General features: G+C 47.7%; 2 protein-coding genes and 1 long non-coding RNA gene across 4 annotated transcripts; 1 reads left to right on the plus strand and 2 right to left on the minus strand.

Annotated features, from left to right (window-relative positions):
- Nucleotides 1-1,564: 1,564 nt before the first annotated feature.
- Nucleotides 1,565-5,257, minus strand: LOC126913132 (uncharacterized). Its single transcript, XR_007707714.1, has 4 exons — nucleotides 5,136-5,257; nucleotides 4,866-4,944; nucleotides 2,227-2,321; nucleotides 1,565-1,833 (listed from the first exon to the last, which is right to left on the minus strand). It is a non-coding gene; the product is annotated as an uncharacterized LOC126913132 (long non-coding RNA).
- On the plus strand, nucleotides 4,109-7,319 carry COPS7A (COP9 signalosome subunit 7A). Its single transcript, XM_035571571.2, has 7 exons — nucleotides 4,109-4,390; nucleotides 4,478-4,553; nucleotides 5,002-5,090; nucleotides 5,166-5,368; nucleotides 5,864-5,969; nucleotides 6,232-6,383; nucleotides 6,705-7,319. The coding sequence occupies exons 1-7, from the start codon at nucleotides 4,229-4,231 to the stop codon at nucleotides 6,742-6,744; spliced, it is 828 nt and encodes a 275-aa protein (XP_035427464.1). The 5' UTR covers nucleotides 4,109-4,228; the 3' UTR covers nucleotides 6,745-7,319.
- A 10,609-nt stretch (nucleotides 7,320-17,928) lies between these two features.
- Nucleotides 17,929-24,755, minus strand: MLF2 (myeloid leukemia factor 2). 2 transcript variants are annotated; one of them, XR_004782340.2, is made up of 8 exons: nucleotides 24,548-24,755; nucleotides 22,770-22,896; nucleotides 22,367-22,402; nucleotides 20,780-20,833; nucleotides 19,912-20,037; nucleotides 19,389-19,548; nucleotides 19,056-19,296; nucleotides 17,929-18,513 (listed from the first exon to the last, which is right to left on the minus strand). XR_004782340.2 is itself a non-coding variant. In XM_035571577.1 (7 exons), exons 1-7 carry the CDS (start codon nucleotides 24,595-24,597, stop codon nucleotides 19,118-19,120), a joined length of 732 nt encoding a protein of 243 aa, XP_035427470.1. In that variant the 5' UTR covers nucleotides 24,598-24,755; the 3' UTR covers nucleotides 17,929-19,117. The 2 variants fall into 2 exon arrangements, 1 of the variants encoding a protein (XP_035427470.1); XM_035571577.1 differs by having other exon boundaries at nucleotides 17,929-19,296.
- Between the last annotated feature and the right edge of the window lie 6 nt (nucleotides 24,756-24,761).

Raw genomic sequence — 24,761 nt, forward strand, 5'->3', positions numbered from 1 at the left:
GGAGGAAGCAAAAGGAGCCAGAGACAGGGAAGAGAATGAGGAGGAGAAAGGTGCTGTAGGGACCAAGGAGACCCTGGGAGGTGCGAGGGAAGTCAGGAAAGCCATCGAGGTGACAGGAACGGCGAGCACAAGGGCTGATGTCACACTTACATCAGGACATAAAGGGAAAGGCATGCTTGTTTCAGAGCACAGGTTTGGACCAGCAGAGTGGTGAAATGAGGTACTTTGGATGGGGTGGGCTCAAAGGAAAGCTAGCAAGAAATTACAGGGAAATCTGAGTGAAGAGATGGAGTCAAGTGGGCTGCCAGAGGTGCAGGTGGATAGCTGTGGAAAGAGGATAACGAGAGTGATGTTAAGCATGAAGTATTACTCTGAGGGTGTTCATGTTAAGGTGGTGTAGTGATGGAAAAAAGATGGAAGTGTAAAAATTCTCTCTGCTGTATATTTGGCCAGGATTTGTACAAGGATCAATGAGGACAAAGAATTACCTTCCTGCCCCATCTTAACTGGGAAGGACACAAGGCTGTTATTTCTGTGTGGCACAGTCATTGTGTACAGATCATTTCCACCAGAGTCCTGAGGCCAAGTGGACCACTGCTGTTCTTATTTAGCATTGTGTCCTGAGGGCAGTGAGGCCTCTACAGTTGCCCTGCTATCTGTCTGTCCATCTGCTTGTCTGTCAGTTGCCATGGGCCGTGTTCAGCCAGGTCTGACAAAAGAAACAGAGTCTGAAAGGTAAATAAGCTCCAGTAAGTTGACTAAAAACTGGCAGCCTGACAGAGGAGAGATGCTGCCAGTGACTGTGCTGGAGGAGAGCCCGTAGCCACGCTGCTGGGCAAAACCCCACCGGTCAGAGAAGTCGAGCCACCAGGCCAAAATAAATTAAGCAGAAAATATGGAGAAAGCTGTGTATGTCAGAGAGCACTGGACAAGTAGCCCAGTGACACAGACTACGGGCAAGGGGAAAGGACTCGCAGCTGTGGCAGGCTGCAGAAAGGGTGTCATCAAGATACCCTGGTCGAAGGCATGGCGGTGGGAAATATAGAAAATATAGGCAACGCATCCAAACAGAAGCCAGGTTCCTCGGTCCTGTTGCTCACAAAACCACTGGTTATAATAAGCTCTGGAATATCAGAGACTTCCCAGAAGGCTAGAGAAGAGCAGCGCTGTGCCGGTATTTGTAAAGAGCAAACAGAAGACCTGAACATTTCAAGGCAAGAGAGGAGCTGATATGAGATTCTCCAGCTAATGCCAATCAGTCTGATTTGGAGGAAACTGATCTTGCTGCATAAACTTGTTTTGTTCTTGTCAGTCTTTGATGTGACTATGTATTTTTTTTTGGAAAAGGTGATGGCTTAGATCTATCTAGGCTCCTGGAGGCATTAATATCCCAAAGCATTCTGGTGAGAAAAAAATAGCATTATGCAATATTAACGGAGCAGGAGATTAAGTGAATTGATTAACCACGTTTTACCACATGCAAAGGAGGCTGCCCCTGGAAGTCCACCACTGAATGGAGGTCTTTATTATGTGGATACCCAGGAATGAGTCCCGGGTCAGGTATGAGTCAACACTTTATTCAGTGCTTGGTGAATAGATACAGTTTATTCTGACACAGTTTTCTGAGGACACAAATATTATTAGGGTGTTAAAAATAATGAGGTTAGGACCAGCACAGAATGATCTGCTGTATTCAGTAAGGTGGTCATTCTCATAAAACTTCTTGTAAGACAACTGAAAGCAAATTGTATGGCTCTGAACAGGAAAAGATGTCCGCAGGGTAGATATGTCCATGTCCGCAGGGAACATCTTTCAGTCCCCAAAAGAGGTGATCTGAAAAGGATTTAGGGATCATATCAGACAGAAAATCCCAGTGGGACAGGCCACAGCAATGGATCTGACATGGTGCCTAACCATGCAATGACAGGACTAAGCAGCAGAAGTGAGGAGACCTCTCTTTGTGATTTGGGTGGGCCCCATGCTGGGAAACCATTCACTGCTTCATGGTCTGTGGTTTAAAAATAATTTTGAATCAGACATGATCCAGAGGCTGGAGATCTCTGTAATTTAATGAGGTCAACCTGTTTAATTTATCAAAAGGCAAAAAGAGACATGACCTGACTGTAGTATGATTTCCTTCCTGAGGAAAAGTATACCAGGTATTCTGGCAGAGAATAACAAGAGACAGACAATGAAGAGTGATTAATAATCACAGGAACAACCTACCACGTGAAGGGAAAGGTCCTCTCTCTTCTGGAGTCTTTGAATCATGACTGGAAGCCTGTCTGGAAGGGAGTTCCTGGTCTGCAAAATCCTGCAGGCTGTGAGAGCATACAGAAAGAAGAGTTACTGTGCAGTTACCCTCCTTTTATACGCCTCTGTAAGCAACTGGTGTTGCACTGCCCTATGTGTAACCAGGTACAGGTCTTACGACCCTGTGTGCATTAACCTAGTACAGGTTACAGGGTAAAAACCCTTCCGTGTCATGTTGCTGCCCAAAGAGATTCGCTCCCTTGTCCTTACAAGACTTTTGCCTAGGAGCCTGTGGTGTTTGCAGAGAGTTGTGAAAAATCATCTCAGAAGATGTGACCCTGGATATGTTTGGAGAAGGGCTGGAGAAAAAATACCATCAGCGTGTTGACAAGTTATTTGGATTCTGCAGTGGTAAAGAGAGAAACAACCCAGAATGATACAGCATGGCTCTGCGGGCTTTAAAGTGGGGCAGTGAAGGCATAGGAGAGAAGGTGGATCTACAGCAAGGAGAGAGCGGGGCTTTCATTCTGGGAAGAAGAGAAGGGTGATGCTAGAGGTAGTTGCAGAGAGGACTAGAAATCCCAAACACTCATAAATAATAACCCACAACCTCACGGTATTATGAGATTTTCTATCTGAAAATTTTGAAATGCAATAAAGGCTTACTTCCATCTGCACCCTTTGCTTCCTACTGTTGACTCTTTAGGTTACACAAAGATCTCATTTCAAAATTTCCCTGTAACCATAAAGATAGGCACTTGTGTGGTTTTTTTTTTTAGCAAAATGAAATGGAAGCACGGGACGTAATGACTCCAGGAGTCTGGAATTTAATCCCAATACCCACTACTCTGACCTAGGGATGAGGCAAAGACTTTGCTAAGTTACGGGTAAGTTACTGTGCTCTCATGAGAGCTCGCATATTTTAAGATGATAGCCTTCTTATTTAGTGAGCTCAGGATGTGATTCATTCTTTGCCCTTGTTTTAGCTCCACGCAGGATGAAGAAGGAGCGGGAAAAAGACGTGGGGTCCGTGCACGCAGCACATAGGGCCCAAGTGGAGGAAAAGAATGGAGGGAGGCTGCTGTAGCTGGGATGCTCAGGCTGCCTGACTTTATCTGACTAATAATGAAAGGCAGCAAGCGTGTCAGAGAGTGTGAGAGAAACAGATCGATAGAGAGATAAAACTGAGATGGAAGGAGCTGGCAAGGGGGTGGGGGAGAGAGTAATAAACACGACAGATCAGCAGGGCTACACTTTAACCTGATCTGCATGCACTCTGTGCCGGTGTAGGTGAATGAATGCATCAGGTGTAAGGGCGTGGTGGACTGCACCTAAGTAAAGGATCAGAGAAGTGAAAGTAGGAAGGTGACAGCTGTTCCTGTTGTTAATGCTGCCCTGTAACCTGCCTTCACAGCCCTGATTCAGCCCTGTAAGGCCACCTCCTTTACTCCGGCTGTATGGAGAAGCCCAGACCCTGCCACCTCTGAGGACAGAGACTCACAGCCTTCCCCCACTTCCCTGGCCACCTCCCTCCTGCCCCAGAGCAGTGATGTGATGTGTGTCGGCCACACTGTGAGCAGTGAGCGGCTCCTGCGGCCACCAACATCAGAAACTCAGACTCGAGGGGACCCAGGGAAAGGGCCGGGGCACCACACGCGGATGTCGAGACGAGCTCGGGGCCCCGCGTTCCTGTCAGGCACAGCCACCCGCGGGCCGGTGCGCGGCTCGGGGCGAGGGATGCGGCCCGCAGGCGGCGCCCGGGCCGCGGAGAGGCAGAGGAGGAGGAGGAGGAGGAGGAGGAGGAGGAGGAGGCGGCGCCACACCCGGAAGCGGCCGCTTGCGACGGCGGAGGAGCCGCGGCGGGGCGGGCAGGGGGTGGCTCCCGGCGGCGGGGCCGGGGCCTGCGTTGAGGAGCGATCGCGGCGGGGCCGTGCCGAGCCCCGCGGGTGCCGGTGGCGGCGGCGGCGGCAGCGGCATGGCGGCCGAGGGGAAGGTGACGGGGCAGAGCCAGGAGCAGTTCCTGCTGCTCGCCAAGGCCGCCCGCGGCGCCGCCCTGGCCAGCCTGATCCACCAGGTGCTGGAGGCCCCGGGCATCTACGTCTTCGGGGAGCTGCTGGACATGCCGGCCGTGCGGGAGGTGAGGCCCGCCCCGACCCGCCGCCGGCAGCGCCCGCGGCCCGGCCCCGTGCCCCTCGGGGCCTGACCCGACCCCTCTGTCCCGCAGCTGGCCGACAGCGAGTTCTCGCCCGTCTTCCGCCTCCTGACCATCTTCGCCTACGGCACCTACGCCGACTACCTGGGTGAGCACGGGCCCCTCGCCTGTCCTGGGCCCTACACCAGCCCTGGGCCCCGCACAGCACCCGTGTGCCTCCAGCCCGGCAGGATTGTGACCCCCCCCCCCCCCCCCCCCACCGTGGGCCTGAGACTGGTGCAGACCTGGCAATAATTAACGCTGCACGGGGAATTTCCAAGAACGTCTTGGCAGGGATGTTTTGGAGGGAGGGGGGGAAGACTTAGGTACCCGCTGGGATGTGGAGACCGCCATAAATAAGGCACGGAAAGGCTGCTCAGGAAAAGGTCTTTGGGGCTGTGATTTAACGGTGATAGCTTACCAAGACAAAGTGTTGCTTTGGGGATTGCTGTGCAGAAGCTCTAAGAAATGGGTACGGTGCAGGCGCTTCTGTCGCAGGACTGGGAAATGGAAGATGAGGCATAAATTCTAACACCTGTTTTTCCCTTTGGCGATAGCTGAAGCAGCAAACCTCCCTCCCTTGACAGAGGCTCAGAAGAATAAATTGAGGCACCTGTCAGTCGTCACTCTGGCTGCCAAGATCAAGGTAATGCCCCTATTTTACCCCTAGTTCTCGTTCTTCTGGGATTACCTCATGCTAGTTACTGTCATGTTTCCACAGTGCATCCCCTATTCAGTGCTGCTGGAGCAGCTACAGTTGAAGAATGTCCGGCAACTGGAGGACCTTGTGATTGAGGCTGTGTACGCAGATGTGCTGCGAGGGAGCTTGGATCAGCGGAACCAGCGCCTGGAGGTGGATTACAGCATTGGGAGGGACATCCGGAGGGAGGAGCTAAGCACCATCACCCGCACATTGCAGGAGTGGTGAGGAGGAAGCCCCCCCATACTAACACCTAAAAAGGTCGCAGGAGTGGTCAGGGGCTTCACCAGGTCCTCTGTGTGTTCTTGGGGGTAGTGTAGTAAGATGGCCTTCTCTATCCCCTTTCCCATCTCGCAGTGGAAAATAATTTTCCAAATTTCTCCATGCTGGAGGGGTGAGAAAACTGCAGCGACCTTTGCAACCAGTCCTGGCTGCCAGCAGGAGGCTTTCTGAGTATACATCTGTAGCTCCTAACTCAGTGTGACTTTGTTATTTGTCCCCCTCCCAGGTAATAATGGCACTATATTATTACATTGGACTGCTGCTCCTGTGCCTTCCCTACCTGGTGTAGCCATCACCTTCAAGGCTGTTTGGTCTCTATAGAGTTAAATTTGTCATCTTTCATGGTTTTTTTTTTGTTGTTGTTGTTGTTTTTTGTTTTTTGTTTTTCTGTGCAGTATACATTACCTGTCCTGTTCAGCTTTACCTCTTCTCTACAGGTGCCAGGGCTGTGAAGTTGTCTTGTCTGGCATCGAAGAACAGGTTAGCCGAGCCAACCAACACAAAGAGCAACAGCTGGCACTTAAGCAGCAGATAGAGAGCGAGGTGAGTGGGCTGAGGAGGGAGCTGCTAGTACCCCTCACTAAAAATGACTGGAACCAGTATTTGGTCATTGTTACAGTCATTGTTTAAATGAGGTTGCAACCCCCTGCGTGGTTGTGCCTGAAGAACCCTAAATCAGCTAAACGCTCCTCTGCAGTGCCAAGGTCTGGGCAGCTGTTAGCACTTTGACCTGTGTTTGCAGCTCTTAAAAAATAAAAAATAAAAATGGGGAAATTCCTCGGTTCTTGTTTTATTGTTGTTTCAGGTAGCAAATCTGAAGAAGACAATTAAAGTGACAACAGCAGCTGCTGCAGCAGCTACGTCCCAAGACCCGGAACAGCACCTAACAGAGCTCAGGGAGCCAGCCCCTGGCACCAACCAGCGCCAGGCCAGCAAGAAAACTTCCAAAGCCAAAGGGTGAGGAGTGGTGGCAAACAAATATAGCCACTGTCTGTGCGCATTCAGGGCAGTTCTGTTACAAAGCAGTAAGGTCAGGGACTGCAGGGGTCTGTGTTCCCTGGATGTGGGATGGTCCCAGCAGACTTCTGCCTCCTGCTGACTTGGAGGGAAGTCTCTGCAGCTCTTTAACTGAAGCCGAGTTCATAAGCCTTCCTTGTGTTCTCTTCTTCTCTCACAAAGAATGTCAGCTGCTCTTCTCTGTGTACATTTAGAAGAGGAAGTCAGGCATGAAATTTAGTGTTCAGTCTGATTTCTTTTTTTTTTTCCCTCTCTCCACAGGCTCCGGGGCAGTGCGAAGATTTGGTCTAAATCAAACTAGTTGGATCTCCCTTCACAACTGGGAGGGTAGGAGGAAGAGACTTGGGGGATGGAGGGGTAGCAAGGGTCCCAAGTGTGATGCTTCTGAGCTCATCTCTGAGATCCATCTTGCCAACTAATTCTTCTGCATGTTTGTTCTCTTTCCTATCTCCTTTACTTCGTTTCCAGGCAGTGCTTCCCTCTTCTTCATCATAGCATTTCACACACTAAGCTTCCAATTGAATGCGTTGCTGTTTCCCCTGCCCCTCAGGCTCCCATCATCACGCTCATGTGTTTCTTTCTCTCTCCCTGTCTTCTGACAGGTAAATTTAAAGAGCCATAAAAGTCCATCAGTCACCTTTGCATCTGTAGGGCATCACAGAAGCTTGGAAAGAGTGCACTGGTGCTCAGCAATCATTTTGGCTCTATGAGACCCCTGGGACACTTTGTTCCAGGATGCAGCTGCCATCTTTGGTTGTTTAAACTTTGTTTTGCTAGGTGGGAGGGTAGTTTTTGAAGGGATTCTTTTAAAAATATATAAATATATTATAAATATATATAAAACAATAAAAATATAGATCTATGGACATATCTATACAGACTTGTGTTCCTGTGGTGGTGTCTCTCTGTCTCATATACTGATTTTGGATATTCCAAAATAAACCATGATAGTGAGAGTCCCTGCCCCGCTTCTGGGTGCAGTACCTTCAAAATACTTCCCCTTCCAAAAGGAAGTGCCACATTAGCTCTGTTAGAATAATAGATTCTGTTGGAACCCGGTGGCCTTTCACGATGGAGTTACAGCACTGGTGGATAGGGGAAGAGTAACTGACATCACCTACCTGGGCTTGTGTGGGACAGTGTCAAATGCTTTGCACAATATCCTTGTCTCTAAATCGGAGACACGTGGATTTGTTGGATGGACCACTTGGTGGGTAAGGAATTGGCTGGATGGTTGCATTCAAAGAGTTGTTTGTGGTCAATGGCTCAATGTCCAGGTGGAGATCAGTAACTAGTGGTGTTCCTCAGGGGTCAGTACTGGGACCGGCGGTGTTTTATATCTTTGTCGGTGACAGTGAAGGTGGGATCGAGTGCACCCTCAGCAAGTTTGCCACTGACACCAAGCTGTGTGGTGCGGTCAATACACAGAAGAGGAGGGACGCCATCCTGAGGGACATTGACAGGCGTGAGAGCTGGGCTTGTGCAAACGTTTTGAAGTTCAACAAGGCCGAGTGCAAGGTCTTGCAACTGGGCTGGGGCAATCCAAAGTGCAAATCTGGGCTGGGTGGAGAATGGTCTGAGGACGGCTCTGATGAGATGGGCTTAGGGGTGATGGTTGATGAGAAGCTCAACATGAGCTGGCAATGTGCTCCTGCAGCCCAGAAAGCCAACTGTATCCTGGGCTGCATCAAAAGAAGCACGGCCAGCAGGGTGAGGGAGGTGATTCTCCCCCTTTGCTCTTGTGAGACACCACCTGGAGTGCTGCATTCAGCTCTGGGGCCCCCAGCATGAGGACATGGACCTGTTAGAGCATGTCCAGAGGAGGGCCACAAAGATGATCAAGGGGCTGGAGCCCCTCTCCTATGAAGACAGGCTGAGGGATTTGGGGTTGTTCAGCCTGGAGAAGAGAAGGCTCCGGGGAGACCTTACAGTGGCCTTCCAGTACCTAAAGAGGGCCTACAGGAAAGCTGGGGAGGGACTCTTTGTCAGGGGGTGTAGTGACAGGACAAGGAGTAATGGTTTTAAACTAAAAGAGGGGAGATATAGATGAGATACTAGGAAGAAATTCTTTACAATGAGGGTGGTGAGGCACTGTTTGCCCAGAGAAGCTGTGGATGCCCCATCCCTGGAGGTGTTCAAGGCCAGGCTGGATGGGGCTTTGGGCAGCCTGGTCTGGTGGGAGGTGTCCCTGCCCATGGCAGGGGTGTTGGAAGGGATTCTTTAAGGTCCCTTCCAACCCAAGCCAGTCTATGATTCTATGAGCACGTCTGTAATGCAGGGATGAAATATAAATCTTATTTAAAGAGTTTCTTGTGTAATTGCTTTGCATCCAGAACATTTAAAGGAGGTGCTTTTCAGGGATTCTTGGAGGTAGCTGCAGACACTGAGGAAAAAAGATCCTATTTGTGGCAGTAGTATGTGCCCACCGATCCTGGACAAAATGGAAAGTGGTATGCAGACTTGTCTGATAAAGAAATAACAGTAACACAGCTAATGGCCATCTGTGTGGGTTTTCATAGACGAGGTGTTGCTTAACCCATTCCTGGGTGATACTAAGAGTCTGTCTGTAAAAAAAAAAAAAAAATCACTGAAATTGGCTGCTGTGAGGTGCCCTGAAAAAGCCATCAGGTTCTTCGGAGCATGCATCCTCGAAACTGCCTTGGAGCAGAGTCAGCCAGCTGCGAGTGTCACGCTGCGTGGTGGCTCTGTGACAGCGTAAGCTGATGTACACTGACATTGTGACTGCTGCCCCCACGCAGTTCTGCCTCTCACTTTGTGCCAATACTAACATTTGATTCCCCAAACCTGGGTTTCCGCGTGTGAGCAAACCACCAAAAAATTAATGGGACAACAGAAGGCCCTGAACTTTGTCCAGGCATGAAATGTGAATCTGCCCGCAGGAGCGCAGAGGTTTGTCTCCTATAGATGTCTGACTAATTGGCAGAAGTAGTGAGTTTACTTGATGAGTCCTGCTTTCCATAAAACGCAGCAAGGGGTTGTGACTACACCTTCGGCTTTTGTTTAAATTATTTTGAGCCTTCTTCCCTCTGCATCACGTCACCTTCAGCTGTTTTTCTCGGTGGGGAAGGTCACCGTGCTCTCCGCATTTCCAAGTGTCTGGGAGAGGCAGTGATGTCTGTGCGCATCGAAATCGCCCGCTCCCTGGGAAGGGCTGGTCGTGGATGGAGGGGCTAACAGGGGAGATAAAGAAAAAGAAGGCAGATAGTAGCAGATAAAATTACTTTAGACCTTTTGTATGACTGAAAAATAAATGAGAGCTGCTTGGTGTAGAATGAAAATATGGCTGCAAATTGCCTTGCCTGATGGCAAATAGCAGGCAGGAGCAGAGGTTTCGCTTTGCCCTTCACCTGAAAACCATGCTTTTTATTTTCCTGTTCACTTCAGCCTTGACTTTGAATTTCAGTCAGGGAGGATGCGGAGATTAATTAATTAGTTAACATTTGTAAATCACTTTGAAGATGGCAAGAGTGAGATAAGTACCGAGCATTATTATTATAAGTTTTCATTTTAATTTTAAATGTCATCTTTGTGTTTTTAACCCTGTTTTCTCCCAAAGAAGAGAAAGGCCCCGAGCAGAGCAGGACAGAAATATCTGGACACGTGACAGCCAAAGCACAGGCAAAAGGATGAGGTTCAGTGGGCTGTAGAGGGGAAGGCATGAAGAGATGTGCGAGTCCCAGCTCTGGGAGCAGGAACTCTGGCGGCCCTGGCACGGAGAGCGTAAGGCCGGTTGAGCAGTCATTCACTGCAGCCCTCTTTGTGCATTATATGTAGGACTTGCACATCTGGGTTTAAATAAGGGGAGAGGGCAGCAACTTGGACGGGGGCTGAATTGCTCCATCCCTCCTCCTCCCAATTTACACCTGACTGTGGAGAGCGATGTCTGGATTTTGCCAGATACCTCCATCTCCTATGACGAGAAGCAACCGTGGGTTTTTATTAGGAGGCAGGGTTAATGGCAGCAATTCTCCTTACTGCATGACCAGGGAACAATTTTTTTACCAAGGAGCTGTCTGCTCCTGTTCTGGTAGAGCACCATGCCCCGGAGTGGCCCTTTGGAAGCTGCAGGACTGCAGCACAGCTGCCTGCCACCCTTTCTGCCTGCAGAAACCACCGGCTGTGGCTCCTGCTGCCAGCTGCAGCGACATGCTCCTGCAGCTCTGGGCATCAACAGCTTCAGCCAGGAGCTTGGAAATACCTGGGGAGGTCCTTGGGGAGCTGTGGGCTCAGCCTGGAGCGGGATGCGAAAAGGAAGGCTGTGGCAGGGGCTGGGGGGTCCAGGTAAGAGACACAAAGTCTGGGAAGTCCCTGCAGCGGCTCTGGGTTGCACCAAGGTCTCAGCACCTGCCTCTGCCCCGTCTGCCCTGAGCTCAAGGAGCTCCAGAGGCAGAGGTGGGTTCTTTGCTCAACAGCTCCCAGTAGGGCTCCGGGCTGTTTGCTGGGGTTGCTGAGGCTTGTCCTTGTCTCCATTCCCCAAATGAGACATATGAAAGGTTACTCATGTTTGTCTTTTGGAGAATGGATGGGCCGGTGTGTCTCAAAGTGGCTGCCAGAAATCGCTGGTTAGCAATTCATTTAGCACCAAAATGTCAGCTGGATTCACGAACTGTGAACCTCACATGGATAACACAAACGTCCAGAATTATTGTAGCATTTATGCGTGTGTTAAAAGCAGCTCTAGGCCCTCCTGCGCCAAAGCACAAGTGAAGCCACATCCCCTTCAGATCAGGAAAATATGTTTCTGGGAAGCCCTTGCCCTGTCTCCTTGTGGGATTCCTTGCATTGACCTCTGAAGCATTTAGCAACAGCTTCAGGATGCAGGAAGAAAGACAATCCATCTGTTTGGAAGGAGCAGGATGGAGGAGGAGACTCCCAGTGACCGGGTGTGATTTCTTCCTGCTGCTGGTACCGTGTCATAGTCCCTTGTGTAAGCTTCGCCAGTGCCAGCCAAAAGCTGGTTAATTTTATTGTCCCCAGTAGTCCTCTTGGAAGGCTGCCCCAGAACCTGACTGCTGTCGTGGTTAGGAAGTTTGTCTAGTTTCCAGCTTAAATGTATTCACAGCTAGTTTATATTCTCTTGTTCCTGTGCCAATGTGGCTTTAGATTAAACTGTTTTTCCTCCCTGGTATCTCTCTCCCTTGTGTATAGACTTCACTTTGCCTAACCTGTCTCCTCATATATTATGAGCTCTTCATAGGTCGTATCCTACAAGCTCTTACTTGCACTTCAAATTAAGCTTTCTTGGCTAGAAACAAGCACAGTTCTCGTCCGCTGATCAAGTCTTATCAACATCTTGCACAGCAGCAGTAATACATACCTATAGCTACTATAAATGCCTTCAGGATTGCATTTGTCTCTTTCTTGATGCTGCAGCAAGTGCTTACAGTTATTATATGATTTACTGGTGATCCCAAGTCTTTCTTTTTTTCACTGCTTATAATCAAAGAGGCTCCAATTTAAAGCTAAGAGCTTACAGCTAAGTCCGTCTTGACTTTAGTTTGTACGTGCCTTTTACTTTGCACTACTAACTTTAGTCCCTTTTGCTGTTATTGACATCTTCAAGACCATCTACTTCTTCCTATGTGACACTCTGATGCAGCCTGGCAATGTGTCTGTTGGTTTTTGTTTTTTCCTTCTCCCTGTCAATAACAGGGGATGGATATCATGAGGCTGATATCTCTGCTTCCAGCTTACGGCAGCAGCAGGTGGAGATAGGCAGTGTCGATCCCATGATTGTTCCTTTGTATCTTCTTTCACCCCCACCAGCTTGTATTAAGTGCCTTCAGGATTTATAAACCCAGCCAGCCAAAACGGCCAGATGCAAGGAAACCGTGGAATTAATACTAATCTGAGTGGAGTTTCCTCATGGGGATATCTTGTGAAGTGTTGTCTTTAAAAAAGAAAACCCCCAGGAGGAAAAGAAAGTTACATTTAAATCAGGGATGAAAAATAATATTAAGTAATTTTTTAGAATGCTTTGGAAAATAGATAAACATTGCAAAATCACACAAGTGATTTTAACCCAGACTCCATACTGAGATCTATTTTAAATCTTGTCGTTCTCCAATACTTGAGTCTGTGCTGTGGGATAGCTATTTGTTTGGGGGATTTCGCACTCTAGGCTCACAATATACATTTATTTCCCAAACAGAGCATCATGCCTACAGACAGCTCTGTTTCCTGCAACTCCGTCTTTTGTCCTCTCTGCTTTGAAGTATCTGTTAGGTCACCAGTTTTCCCACCCTTTCCCACCCTTCCCTGCAGTCTAGTACTGTGCCGGCCTGCTTTTCTTCTCTGATTCATGGATTTTTAAAGCCAGATGGGAACAATATAATCATGTACTTTGGCTTCTCATGAGGCTTCCCGAAAACTACCTACCCCAGTTCCCGTGTCTGCTCTCCGACTTCTGTTCGAGACATCCCCATCCAGGTTTTGATGTAGCAAGATCTGGACAGTCCAGGTATCTTCTAATGATCGCGCTCTCCAGTGAAAGCCTGCACCTCATTTCCAGCCTCCTCATTAGGGAGCTGCAGGTTTTCTGCTAGGTTGAAGAGCCCTCTACTGTCAGAAACTTCATTCCCATAAAGTAATGCCAGCCCAGGCTCAAACTGGACTTTCGGTTCATTTCATTTTGTGGTGCCTCTCCTCATTTCCAGGTTTCAAGTCGTCCTTGTTCCTCCCTTCCTGACTCCTTCGAATCTTTGGTGTCTTTCTCAGAGCAGGATTCTCAGACAAACCACTGTTCATGCAATGTGGTATAGGGAAGAAATTTCTCCTCCGTTATTGGTGATGCCAGGCTAATGTGTCCAAGTGCACCCCATCTGTACAACTGAATAATTATGCAAGTAATATTCATTTACATGGTTATCTCCCAGTCCCCTAATTCTTTTTAGAGTCCCTTCAGAGTTTCCGAAAAGTCTTCCATCTTGAACACCTTTATGTTCCTAGATGAATGCCCTTCTGCTTTCAGTGCAGCCAAAACCACTTACCATTTACAAATAAACACTATGCCAATGGTTATGGACTGCACTGTGTATCTCATCACTTTCCATAATTTATTACCTCCCTCTTTCCTTGTGTCCCCCAAAAGCTTCATCAGCACTGGTTTAATTTCTTCTTTCAGATCATTAATCAAATTACTAATGAGCATTAGTTTCAGAACAGCATCCTATTAGAAATACTTTAGTATTCTGGGGACTCTTTTCCTCCTAGCTACTTGAAATCTACCAGTAAACTAGAATTTATATTATAGGCCCTTTTGTTGTTAAAATAAATAAATAAATAAATAAACACTAAAAATCAGAGAATAAGCCTGCATGGCCAAGCTAGATATCACGTGCTGGTGTAACTTTAGGTTCCTGTAGTGCCTTTGTTAACCCAACCCACGACTGCATCAGAAAGGATGACAGTTGTTAGGAACAACTGAGGGAAAGCCAGCATGAGAACATGGATACATCCACCTTAATTTTTAAACCAATTGCGTTTTCACTCTCTTAACTTAATGCCAGTTTAACTGATTTACAGCTATGGATATCATCTCATTTACTGTTTATAAATATTGGCACAAGGTTAATTTTCCCATGTTCATCTTACTTCCCCAATATTTTACGGCTTTAAAAAGTGCAGTGAAAGATGCAGAGCTTCAGGGCTACCAACAAAACTATTCAAGGACAAATTTCCCAGTAGCTCTAATAGTTCCCATTTTCATGATAAATGTTTATATATGGAAAACTTAAAACCTTATATTTTTGTAATACTGGCAGGCTCCTCTATCTCAGCTCCAGGTGCTCTACTTGCTCCTTAGCAAGAATCAGAAGTATCGCCAAATTGCCTGGCTTTGGTGCTCTGACAAGCCTCATTTGAAGGTGATAGATACCAGATAAAGACTGAGAACTGATTTTGTCTCCTTCAGATGGATAAAAATGATTTGGAAGTATGCCCCTCGCAACTTAAACATTATGTTTGACTTTCATATAGGGAACATCCATTCATACCTTTCTTATGCTGAACATAGTGGAAGAATCACCTCTTCTGACCGGCGCGCTATGCTGCTGTGTTTAAGGCACCCCAAAATGCAGTTTGCTCTCTTGGCTGCCAGGGCACGCTGATGGCTCACGTTGAGCCTGCTGTCAACAAGCACCCGTTCTGCTGGGCTGCTCTCTGTTCCCTGGGGAGCTCCACTGGTGTCCAGCTGCCGACCAGATGTAGCCCCATTCACTACAACCCTACGGGCTCTACTGTCAAACTAGTCATCACCCAGCGTGGCATGAACCTGTTCAACTAACAATGAGTCCAGAGGAGGGCCACAAAGACGATCAAGGGGCTGGAGCACCTCTCCTACGAAGACAGGCTGAGGGAGTTGGGGTTGTTCAGCCTGGAGAAGAGAAGGCTCCGGGGAGACCTTATAGTGGCCTTCCAGTACCTAAAGGGGGCCTACAGGAGGGCTGGGGAGGGACACTTTGTTGGGGCATGTAGTGATAGGACAAAGAATAATGGCTTTAAACTAGAAGAGGGTAGGTTTAAATTAGATATAAGGAGTAAATTCTTTACTATGAGGGTGGTGAGGCACTGGTTGCCCAGAGAAGCTGTGGATGCCCCATCCCTGGCAGTGTTCAAGGCCAGGCTGGATGGGGCTTTGAGCAACCTGATTTAATGGGAGGTGATCTTCTCCATACCTTTTCCAGGGACTGAGGTTAAACTGATAAGACTGTAGTTTCCTGGGTCTTCTCTCATGCATGTCTTGTACCGTGATATAACACTGGCTCACTCCCAGTCACCCTGTGCCTTCCCAGACTCCCAAGACCTTTGGTAAACTGTTGAGAGGGGTCCAGTTATAACACACACAAATTTCTTCAGTACTCTGGGGTGAATCCCATCAGGCCCCATTGACTTATGAACATTCAGCTGATAAAACTCACCTTTTACAATTTCAGTAGCCACAAAAAGACATCCCAGGCTTTCAGCATGCCCTGATACAATCATCCACTACTTTTAAACAGGAAACCATTTTCACTTGAAACTGTAGTTAACGTGAAAAAAAAAAAAAACAAACTTCGGTGCAGTCTAAATGCAGAAGTTGTAGTGGTTTAATCAGAAGTGGGCTTTCTGATTGTGTGTTTGCGTTCTTGTTTTCAGGCACTTCAATTACAACAGCGCACCTTCTCTGCACACAGACTTCACCTGCTTTCTTAAAACAACTTCAGGCTTCTCACAGCTTGTCTAAAGACAGAAACAGGAGTAAATAAATGGTTGTGCACACACATACTTTTTTTTTTTTTTTTGCCTCCATGCAATTCTCTGCTCTCTCTTCCTTTTGATTAATAACCTACATCTGTAATCGGTAAGCGAATTTTCATCAAACTGGGGTACTGGTGAAAGCAAAAGCCCCAAGCACAACTAGCAGTCAGTCAGCAAAAGGCAGTGAAGACAGTAAATCTATTCCCACTGAGGTACAAATCTGCCCTTTCTCCTTTCCTTCACATTCTTTCCTCTTTTCCACAGTCCCTCAAGCCACTGATCGAAAGGCACTGCCGTGCCTGGATCAATGTCAGCCCGGAGCAGTTGAAAAAGATTTCAGCAGAACCCAGAGCAGCAGGTGAACTGGCTTCTGGGACTGAAAGAGTCAAAGGAGGTGTACTGTTCCCCCTTTGGAAAGCAATCTGCCTGAAGCCAGAGTTTAACATACTGTGCCAACAGGTCGAGGAAGGTGATTCTTCCCCTCTGTACTCACGAGACCTTTCATACCTGGAAAAGGCAGGGATCTTAGAAATGACGGTATAGCCGTTAACAAGGCTCAAGAAGCCAGGTAAACCTTTTCTGTCACCCCACCTTCCCACCCCAACTGCTAGAGCACGTAATGGTTCAAGATCCATTAGCAGGGTGGCACCTAGCAGGGTACAGAGGCTGAAACGAGATACAGATGCACAGCTACTCAATACTATCAGTTTGTGAGGAGTCGCTGCTGCACCAGGTCACACCATTAACATCCCAGTTGCCACATTTCTATCTGTTCTTTGTCAAGATTAGGGATTCCGTGCCCTTAGAGAAAAGGATCCTTGCGTCTTTAAGGTCAAAGGAATCCCCACCATCACTATGTCCACCTCCCTATTCTAGTGGAAGGTGTCCCTGCCCATGCAGGTTGGGGCTGGAATTAGATGATCTTTAAGGTCCCTTCGAACCAAAAGCACTTCTATGATTCTTATCCTCAGACATCACCTCAAAGAATGGCCAGGAATTCATGGCTAGCTATCGCCACCATCTCAATGCTGCAAGCAGCTTCCTGAGCTCAGCTGGTTCTGTGCAGGATCAAAACAGCAGGTGTCGCATCTTGCGTCAGCTTGATGCTACCTCTGAGATGAGGGCTGCTGTGGCTTCAGTTTCTTCTCCCAGTCTGGCAACACCAAGATGACTTGTCTTCCACTAACAAGCCCTGCTTTTTTTAGTGTAGCTACTGCTGTGACCTTGCCCACTTCAGGACCTGCCTGGAGTATGACATCTCCAGAAACTCCTGCCACTTCTAGGGAACAGCTGGCTTATCCCTCTCCAGCTACTTCACAGTCTCAACCAAGCCTCCTCCCCTCACCTTTATGGACACTGGAGACTTCTCCAACTGCACCCCAGAGGTGGAGGCCTTGCTGAGCCATCACCAAGACTCCTGCTGGGGTTTACTATGGAACAGGGGATAGAAGTGGGGACAGAGCCTGCCATCAGCTAAGGCTCTTCCCTGTGCATCCCTGGAGGGTGGAACACGCGTCAACTCTGCCCCAACCTTTAATACACCAGGTCCCGCATCCTATTTTGGGGGCAAAACAATCAGTACTCCATGAGGTGTCTGTCCCTCTGTTAGTGTACAACATGGTAAGACACGGTAAAACCCTGGCATACCATTTTCAAGTACAAGTCAAGGATTAATTTCCTCTGTTCTGTTCCAAATGAATTTATGAAATAGTTTACATAACAGTACATGCCAGAGCAAGAAATTGGCCCAGGAACCCAGGAGATCTTTCTTAGTCCTGTATTCTCAATGCTTTTCAAGCTTCACCTAATACTGAAGTTGAGATCACTGGTAAAAATGTCAACCGTTGTCAGCCTCAGTTGCAGAGAAATAATGAGCAAATCATGGAAATAGTCCCCAGCCATACAGGAACCCTAGAGGCCTCGTTTAGGGCTGCACAGATGACTAGGCAGCAAGAAAAGCCATCCACAGTTCCCCCTGAACATGCAGTGAAGCTACAGCAATTAAAGCGTCTTATTGCAAGTGGCGGGTTGTTGGGTCTTTTACAATTTCCATGTTGTCACTGAGCATTATCTCACTTTAACGATACAAGAAGGCTTTATAGAAAAAAAAACAAAAAGCCTTAGATACCGAATTTCTACTCAGCTATTTCCTAAGGATACGAAAGAGGTTACCTAATTCCACAACAGGAACAATTAGATTAGCAGAAAGTAAAAAACCATCCAAGAATTCTTTAGTTTGTTTCTTTATTCAGTAAACATCTAGTTACAAGTTGCACAAATTAAAAAAGTGGGGGAGCCAATTGAAGAAAGGTCGGGGGGCCCACAGGTTATCCAGCTTTTGTTCTGCTCCTCACCTCTCTAAAACACACATCCTTCTGCTTCTCTCTCCATAGCTGCACCAAGGACCAGGAGGGGAATAGAAGCCTTTGCCCCAGTGAGGGGACTAACACAGGGGTCTAGCAGGATTCCCTCATCTTTCTTTCACAGGGGACTAAACACAAGCTCCAGAACCAGCCCAACCCAGCACAGGAAGAGTGGAAAGGATGGAAGAGGCAAGGTGGCAGCTCCTCATGCCCACCACTACTGGCAGAAAAGAACCAAGGGAGAGCAGAAAGGGAATGGGCAATTAACACGTTCCTTGCACATCAGTGAGATTCTCCGTGACCCACTGCAGCACCCAAACGGGGCAAAAAGAGCAACGCAGAAGATTAGTTGCTTTGTTTCAATTCTTAAGTGGGAAGGAGGTTAATACTAAATTTGAGGAGGGTCCAAGTGGAGCTTTGAAGGGGCTTCAGAGTTTCACTGTCTGTACCTGGGAGGAAGGGAAACAAAGAGAGAACATAAAAAGAGTATGTGGTGATTAGAAAGCAGCACAGAAGACAGATAAAGACAATCTTAAACTTGATGGTTAAAGATCAAAATACTGATTTTCAAGCAGTAGATCACATCCTAGTGAACCCTCAAAACACAGGACAACAAACATTAGCACTTATTTGTATTTCAATCTGTTTTGACAGTAAACATTCTCTAAGTTCTACAGAATGACAATATAAACACTCTACAGATCGTGGTCCTACATGATCTCATACCTTTTCAACCATCACTTCTGGCTGACAGCATACTTTTTTCTTGATGACAAAACTAACTTCGACAGTTTCCACTTCTCCATTCAGAACATTATTTTCTCAAAACTCCCATCTTCCTCCGCTCTTTACAATATTTGGGAAAACACACTTCCACCCAACACTACAAAATACTACAGGATTGGGGCAATTAAAAGAAAGTCCATACGGCTAAGAAGCAACCATGCATGGAAAAAAGAAACAAAAAAAGTCAACCCCTGTTAAGACTTACAATAGTGTGTAGATAGATTTGGGGGTGACCACGCTGCACCCCCCACAAGGTCTGCTCTGGGTTCACCAGTCATACCGACGGGACTGTCTGGAGGGAGAATCCTCAGGGCCCTGGATCGCGAGACGCGTCCCTTCGGCCCGGCGGCCACCGGTGCCTTCGTGACGTCGGTAATCCAGGCCCCGCTGTGGCCGGAAACGGGATGTCTCTCGCCTCCACTCATCGTCAAATGCAGCTGCATCACCTAGGTAAGGAAAGAAGAACAAGCTCAGCTGGGGAAAAAAGGGGGAAGCGGCTTCTGGGTTTGCTGGGGAGGAGGACGTGGCCAGTACTCACTTTCGTCCATGTTGATGTAGTCCTGCCTTTCTTCCTGGTCACCTGTGCGATGGTTCCGGGATCGCTGCATGATGTGGGCTCTCTCCCTGATGTGGTGTCCAATAGACATTTGTTCCAAGCCACTGTCTGAGTCCCTTACAGTCCGTCTAGTCTCACGGATCTGAGGGCAGATGTGTGTGCAGGATCAACGTTTTAATTCATTCTCCCAGCCCCATAAGGCACTCCGATTCTTGCCTACAGTACTTCAGTCACGTTGCACTGCCACCATTCCCCGTATGTCAGATGCAACAAAATAATGAGGGAAAAAAAAAGGATTCCCCCCCCACCCCCGCCAGCACTTCCCATCCCTTCCCAATGGCCCTCAGCATGGTTCAATGACTCACAATGCGTTCCTCAAACCACAACTGACTGCAAAACAGAACTGCTGTGGGTGGCCAACACTGAGCCACCGAATGAGATCTATTCACTGTCAGCAAAACCAGCAGCCTCATGCTGGGAAGACACACGGTAGCCTCTCTCTTACCCCGCCAGGTGCTGAACGCATCTCTGAGGTCTCTTGATAGACTTTGGGCCCATCACCCAGGTTGGAATAGGAGATGACGGTTGAGGAGGTAAACGTCTGGCAGTTAGCACCATTTGTCATATGTTCCTGCAAGGGAAATGAGCAATGGCGTAAAGAAGAAAAGGGAGGGAAGAAGAGATTGCAGTTACGTCTCTCTCTGTACAATTAAGCAAGAGGGAATTACAAAAGGAAGACTGTCCAGCTCTTCCAGCGATGCAATGAAGACGGAGCCAGGCTCTTCTCAGTGGTGCCCAGTGCCAGGACAAGAGGCAATGGGCACGAACTGGAACACAAGAGGTTCTGTTTAAACATCAGGAAGCACTTCTTCACTGTGTGGGTGACTGAGCACTCTAACTCTAGGTTGCCCACAGAGGTTCTGTGGTCTCCCTCCTCGGAAATGTTCAAAAGCCACCTGGAGATGGTCCTGGACAACCTGCTCCAAGTGTCCCTGCTTGAACCGAGGGGCGGACCAGGTGACCTCCAAAGGTCCCTTCCAACCCCAAACCATTCTGGGATTCTGAGCGTCATTCTCATGGGTCCATCTTTCTGGAGAACAGCTCTTCTTGTTTCTTTCTGAAGAAGTCTACCCCCACGCTTCCTTCCTAACCAATTTCTCCTCGCTGCGCTCACAGCAGGTATGCCCCAAGAAAAAGCTCTGTCATTTCACCCTGGTCAGCACACAAGAGTTACAGCCTTTGCCACGCCACCCTAGCAGCTTGAGTGCAGCCAACACAAAAGCAGCACAATAAGGGGGGAGACAAAAGAGAGGATGGCAGGAGCACCTTCAGTACTCCCCCTTAATACAGACTGATTCATTGAGGGTTCTTACCATGTTCCCAATCATGTCATTCATCATGCCAAACATATCCATAAAGCCACCTGCCTGAGAAAGAAGAGAGCACAGGAACAGTTAGCTTGGAAGGATACAGGAGAAAAGAACTACAATAAGCTGTCTGCAAGGGCCATGAAACTGATGTCCAAGAAGAGAAGAAAAACAATTTGTTATTTTCCCTTTCTGTAAGTAGTTCAGAAAAAAAGAGGATTTATAGTTGCTGTTCTCTCCGCTCTCTCAGGTTGCATTGCCCAGATGTTCTAGTTCTCCAGATCCCTGGACATGACAAAGGGTGTTCTTTTAGTTGGAGTCTGACTCCTGAAGAACTGGGGTTTGTGAATCCAGGCACTCAGCGAAGTTAAGAGAAGAAATCTCAGGATGTGAACTAACAGCGGACTTAACCATAAAACAGTCATCCTCAGGGATGTTTTCACCTCATCACTATCAACAATTAATTTAAACCACATGGGAGTTTCCATGGATTATATTCTTCCTAACGTAATAGCTTTTCTTATTTTCCCCTATAAACACCTCATTTTTTAATCTTGTAAACCTACAGGCTGCAGTAACATACCGGGCCAGCAGGTCTCACAGGTTAATTGCGCAATACGTACACAAAATTACGATGTCAGTTTAAACGTGCTGATTTTTTGTTTTAAATTTTTGCTTCCTCGAGTAGATTCTTGTTCTTGTTTTCAGCAGACCAGTACTCACATGCAACGTTATAATCCTTTGAAGTCTATCTATTTGTATTATTAATCCTTTTGTGAGGTAGAACAACTCCAGGACGCTAGCCTCTTTCGCTGAGGCAATCCTGCAAGGCAGCTGAAGCTGCTGGATCTGTAATAACCTATTTCCACTGTATTATTTCAGCAGATGACAGATCAGCATGCTCCAAGAATGGCTGTACGTACGTGAGAACACCTCTCTCATTCCAATCCTGTTCCCCTCAATTATTCTGCTGGCTCTTCCATCCAACACCCTTGGCAAAGGAGGTTCAATAATCACCTCAGCCTAGCGATGGCCAAGGCTTTTCCTTACGTTGTCATAGTCCCTCCGTGACCTCTAAATGTATCTGTTGCTTCTTTTTAGACATATGAGGTTTTTCAGAAACTTTCTGCTCTTCCTGGGTATTAACTATCCCAATTCCTACTAACTATTGTGCTGGAACAGCTTTAGAGCTCTTCTCTGCTCAAGGTTCAGATACAGCCCATCCATACAAACAGATTATCTCCTCTAAAACAGCTCACAGGCCGGGTTAAAACATTAGAGGGGAACAAGCGAAAGGCCTAAAGTCATACAGCAATTCATTGCAAGAGGTCCAAGAAAGGCCAGCTACGTTCAGTTTCAGTTCAATACCCTCTTCAGTACTCCATTTACTATAAATCCGAAGGCAAACAGAGCTCATTCTGGTCTCCTCACACCATCCCACCCTCACTGTTCATCCTCACCATCTACTACATGTAAGATACACACGGTCTTGCCCACGTTTTAGCTACTAGTTGCACAGAGTACTAACGAATCTCTGTATGAAGCCACTATTTGTGAAGTTTCAAACTTGGCACAGAAAAAACGAGTACTTACCATGCCCAGCATCCCAAAGGGTGAAACAGCTCCTGCCTGCCAGGACAACAGAAAAACAGAATAGAGGATGATCTTGCAACAGACAAATACTACATCCTCCTCAGAACACCTTCACACTTCTTGGAAACAGAACTGGGAACACTCAGACCCAACACACAAGTTAAGAAAGTGTCCCATGGTCTCACAATGGTTCAAATCGTATCACTGCTAACAAATCAGATGGAAGTAATGCTTCTAAATTACTCCCAGTTTTATTGATTTATGGCCTTGAGAAATAACATGTATGCCTTCCCTTCCTTCCATTTAACACAAGAAGGCAAGTGGCATGCCCAACCCGATAATGGTAGAAAACTGCCTTGCCAGTTTCTAAGAAATACTACCCTGTACTCAACCCCGCTTTTACCTGCATCCTACGGCCAGCCTGGCGCGCTCCAGGTGTGGTCCCATCTGTGATGCCAAGCAGCGGGCCGAACCCAAAACTTCCAGAGAACATGCGGTTCATATGCTGCCGGTGGATAGCAAAAGGGTCCCTTTTGAAAAGGTTGGGAGAACAACGGTGAGGAAAGGATGACAGAAGACAAAGCCCTGCATAATACACCTGTTCTGACTGAGTTTCTCTGATGTAATTGTGACTGTACTTTTTAAGCTGAAAATCCAGAACCCCAAGAATTCAACGTTATGTGTGGTAATCCCTGCGGCTGGAAAAAACCTCCGGATCTCATTCTTTTCTTGTTTCTCATGTGCTAACTGATGTCTGTTTGGTAGCAGTTCATTGTTCTGCTCCTTTTGGGCTAAGCATGGCTAAGGCCATACCAATTGTAATTATTGTTTGTTTTTTTATCCCTTTAAGTGCCTGCGCACAAACACATTCAAATACAAGGACTGAAACCTCCAGAATACGCTGTATGGCATGACACTGTTTGATATCCCTCTGCCCCAAATCATCTCTACCTGCTATTTCCCTGTGATGTTATGTGTACACCTGCAAAAGGCTGAGATCACAAAGCCTTTGCAAGTCCATGTCTCAGTGTGAGAATGAAAGAAAACAATAATTAGGGTCCTTAAATGCTTTTCCTTTCTTTCTTCTGTAGCCTCCACTTTGAGGGCTGTACATACTCATACATGCTGGAAAAGCAAGGAGAGAGAAAGAACAGGCACAAACTGTCACAAAAGACGGCAGCCACAGTAAAGAGTCTGGGAAATACCATAGCATTTCTCTGCACATTTTATGGTCTGCATTTATCCTTCCTGAGCATGAATAACCTGAACGGCATATAGCTTCCTGAGATCACAAAAGCACCCAGCACAAACCAATACTTTTCTGTCTCTACTGGAAATACTTTGCATAATAAAAGCCAGACTCATACCCGCCACATCAATAAGAACATACACTCATTCTGTGACTAACTGAGACAACAAGGTCTCCTCTCTTGCTAATTTGTTTACAGCTGATAAAGTTCTTGATTATCATCACTTTTATAAACATAAAAATGACTTTTTTTTTCTCCTACATAAATTCCACCAAATTTATAGTAGTCCCATATTTAATGAAAACAAGCTCTTACTGTAGTACAGTCTAATCCTTATCCGCTTTGGCAAGAACTAGCGAGTTTTATTAATAACAACCAGTATCTGGTCTGCAGACAGAAAAAAAATACTCAAGTAAAAGGGACACCAAGAACAGTTCTTGGGAGCATTGGTGGATTTCAAGATTTGTATTTCAAAACCACTGACTTTCTCTTTATTTAGTTTCTCACAACTTGACAACTCCTTTAACAGCCTCCTTCACCTTCCGCAGAACAGCGACTAACAAGCAGGAGCGTAGGCATCACCCGTTTGAACTGGGATCTTACTGAGAAGAAAGCCTTAAGCCAAGAGGTGTATTAGGCATCCTACTCCTCTTTTTGCCAGGCAGCTACGAGGCACGCTGGCCTACTTTCTTTAACGACGCTCCCCTCTAAGAACGCATCCTGACAACCGCCGAAATCAGACCGGCACGAACCGGGTTATTCCCCGCGCTACCCCCTGAAGGCCCGCTCCTCTTCCTCTCCAGCCAGCTCCCGCACTGCTGCATTGTGTTCTGCCCGCCCGCCTGACCGCTCGGGCAGGGCACGCCTGCCCCCCCCCCCCGGCCTGCCGGCACCCCCCCAGCCCCCAGAGGCGCGTTCCCGCACGACTCACATGGCGAAGAGGGGGTCCTCCGGCTCCCCGTCCCTCATCAACCGGAACATGCTTTCCCTCGGCCGGGGGCGGGGCGCTGCGCAGGGGAGGAGGGGGCTGAGCGCGGCCCGCGCGGGGCGAGCAGCAGGCCGGCACGCCTCACGGGCGGCTTCGCCCCGCCGCGGCCGCCCCCCGGAGCCGGGACAAGACCGGCACCGGCCCCCGCGCCCCTTGC

Source organism: Cygnus atratus, chromosome 1, assembly GCF_013377495.2.
Source record: "Cygnus atratus isolate AKBS03 ecotype Queensland, Australia chromosome 1, CAtr_DNAZoo_HiC_assembly, whole genome shotgun sequence".
Taxonomy (NCBI): domain Eukaryota; kingdom Metazoa; phylum Chordata; class Aves; order Anseriformes; family Anatidae; genus Cygnus; species Cygnus atratus.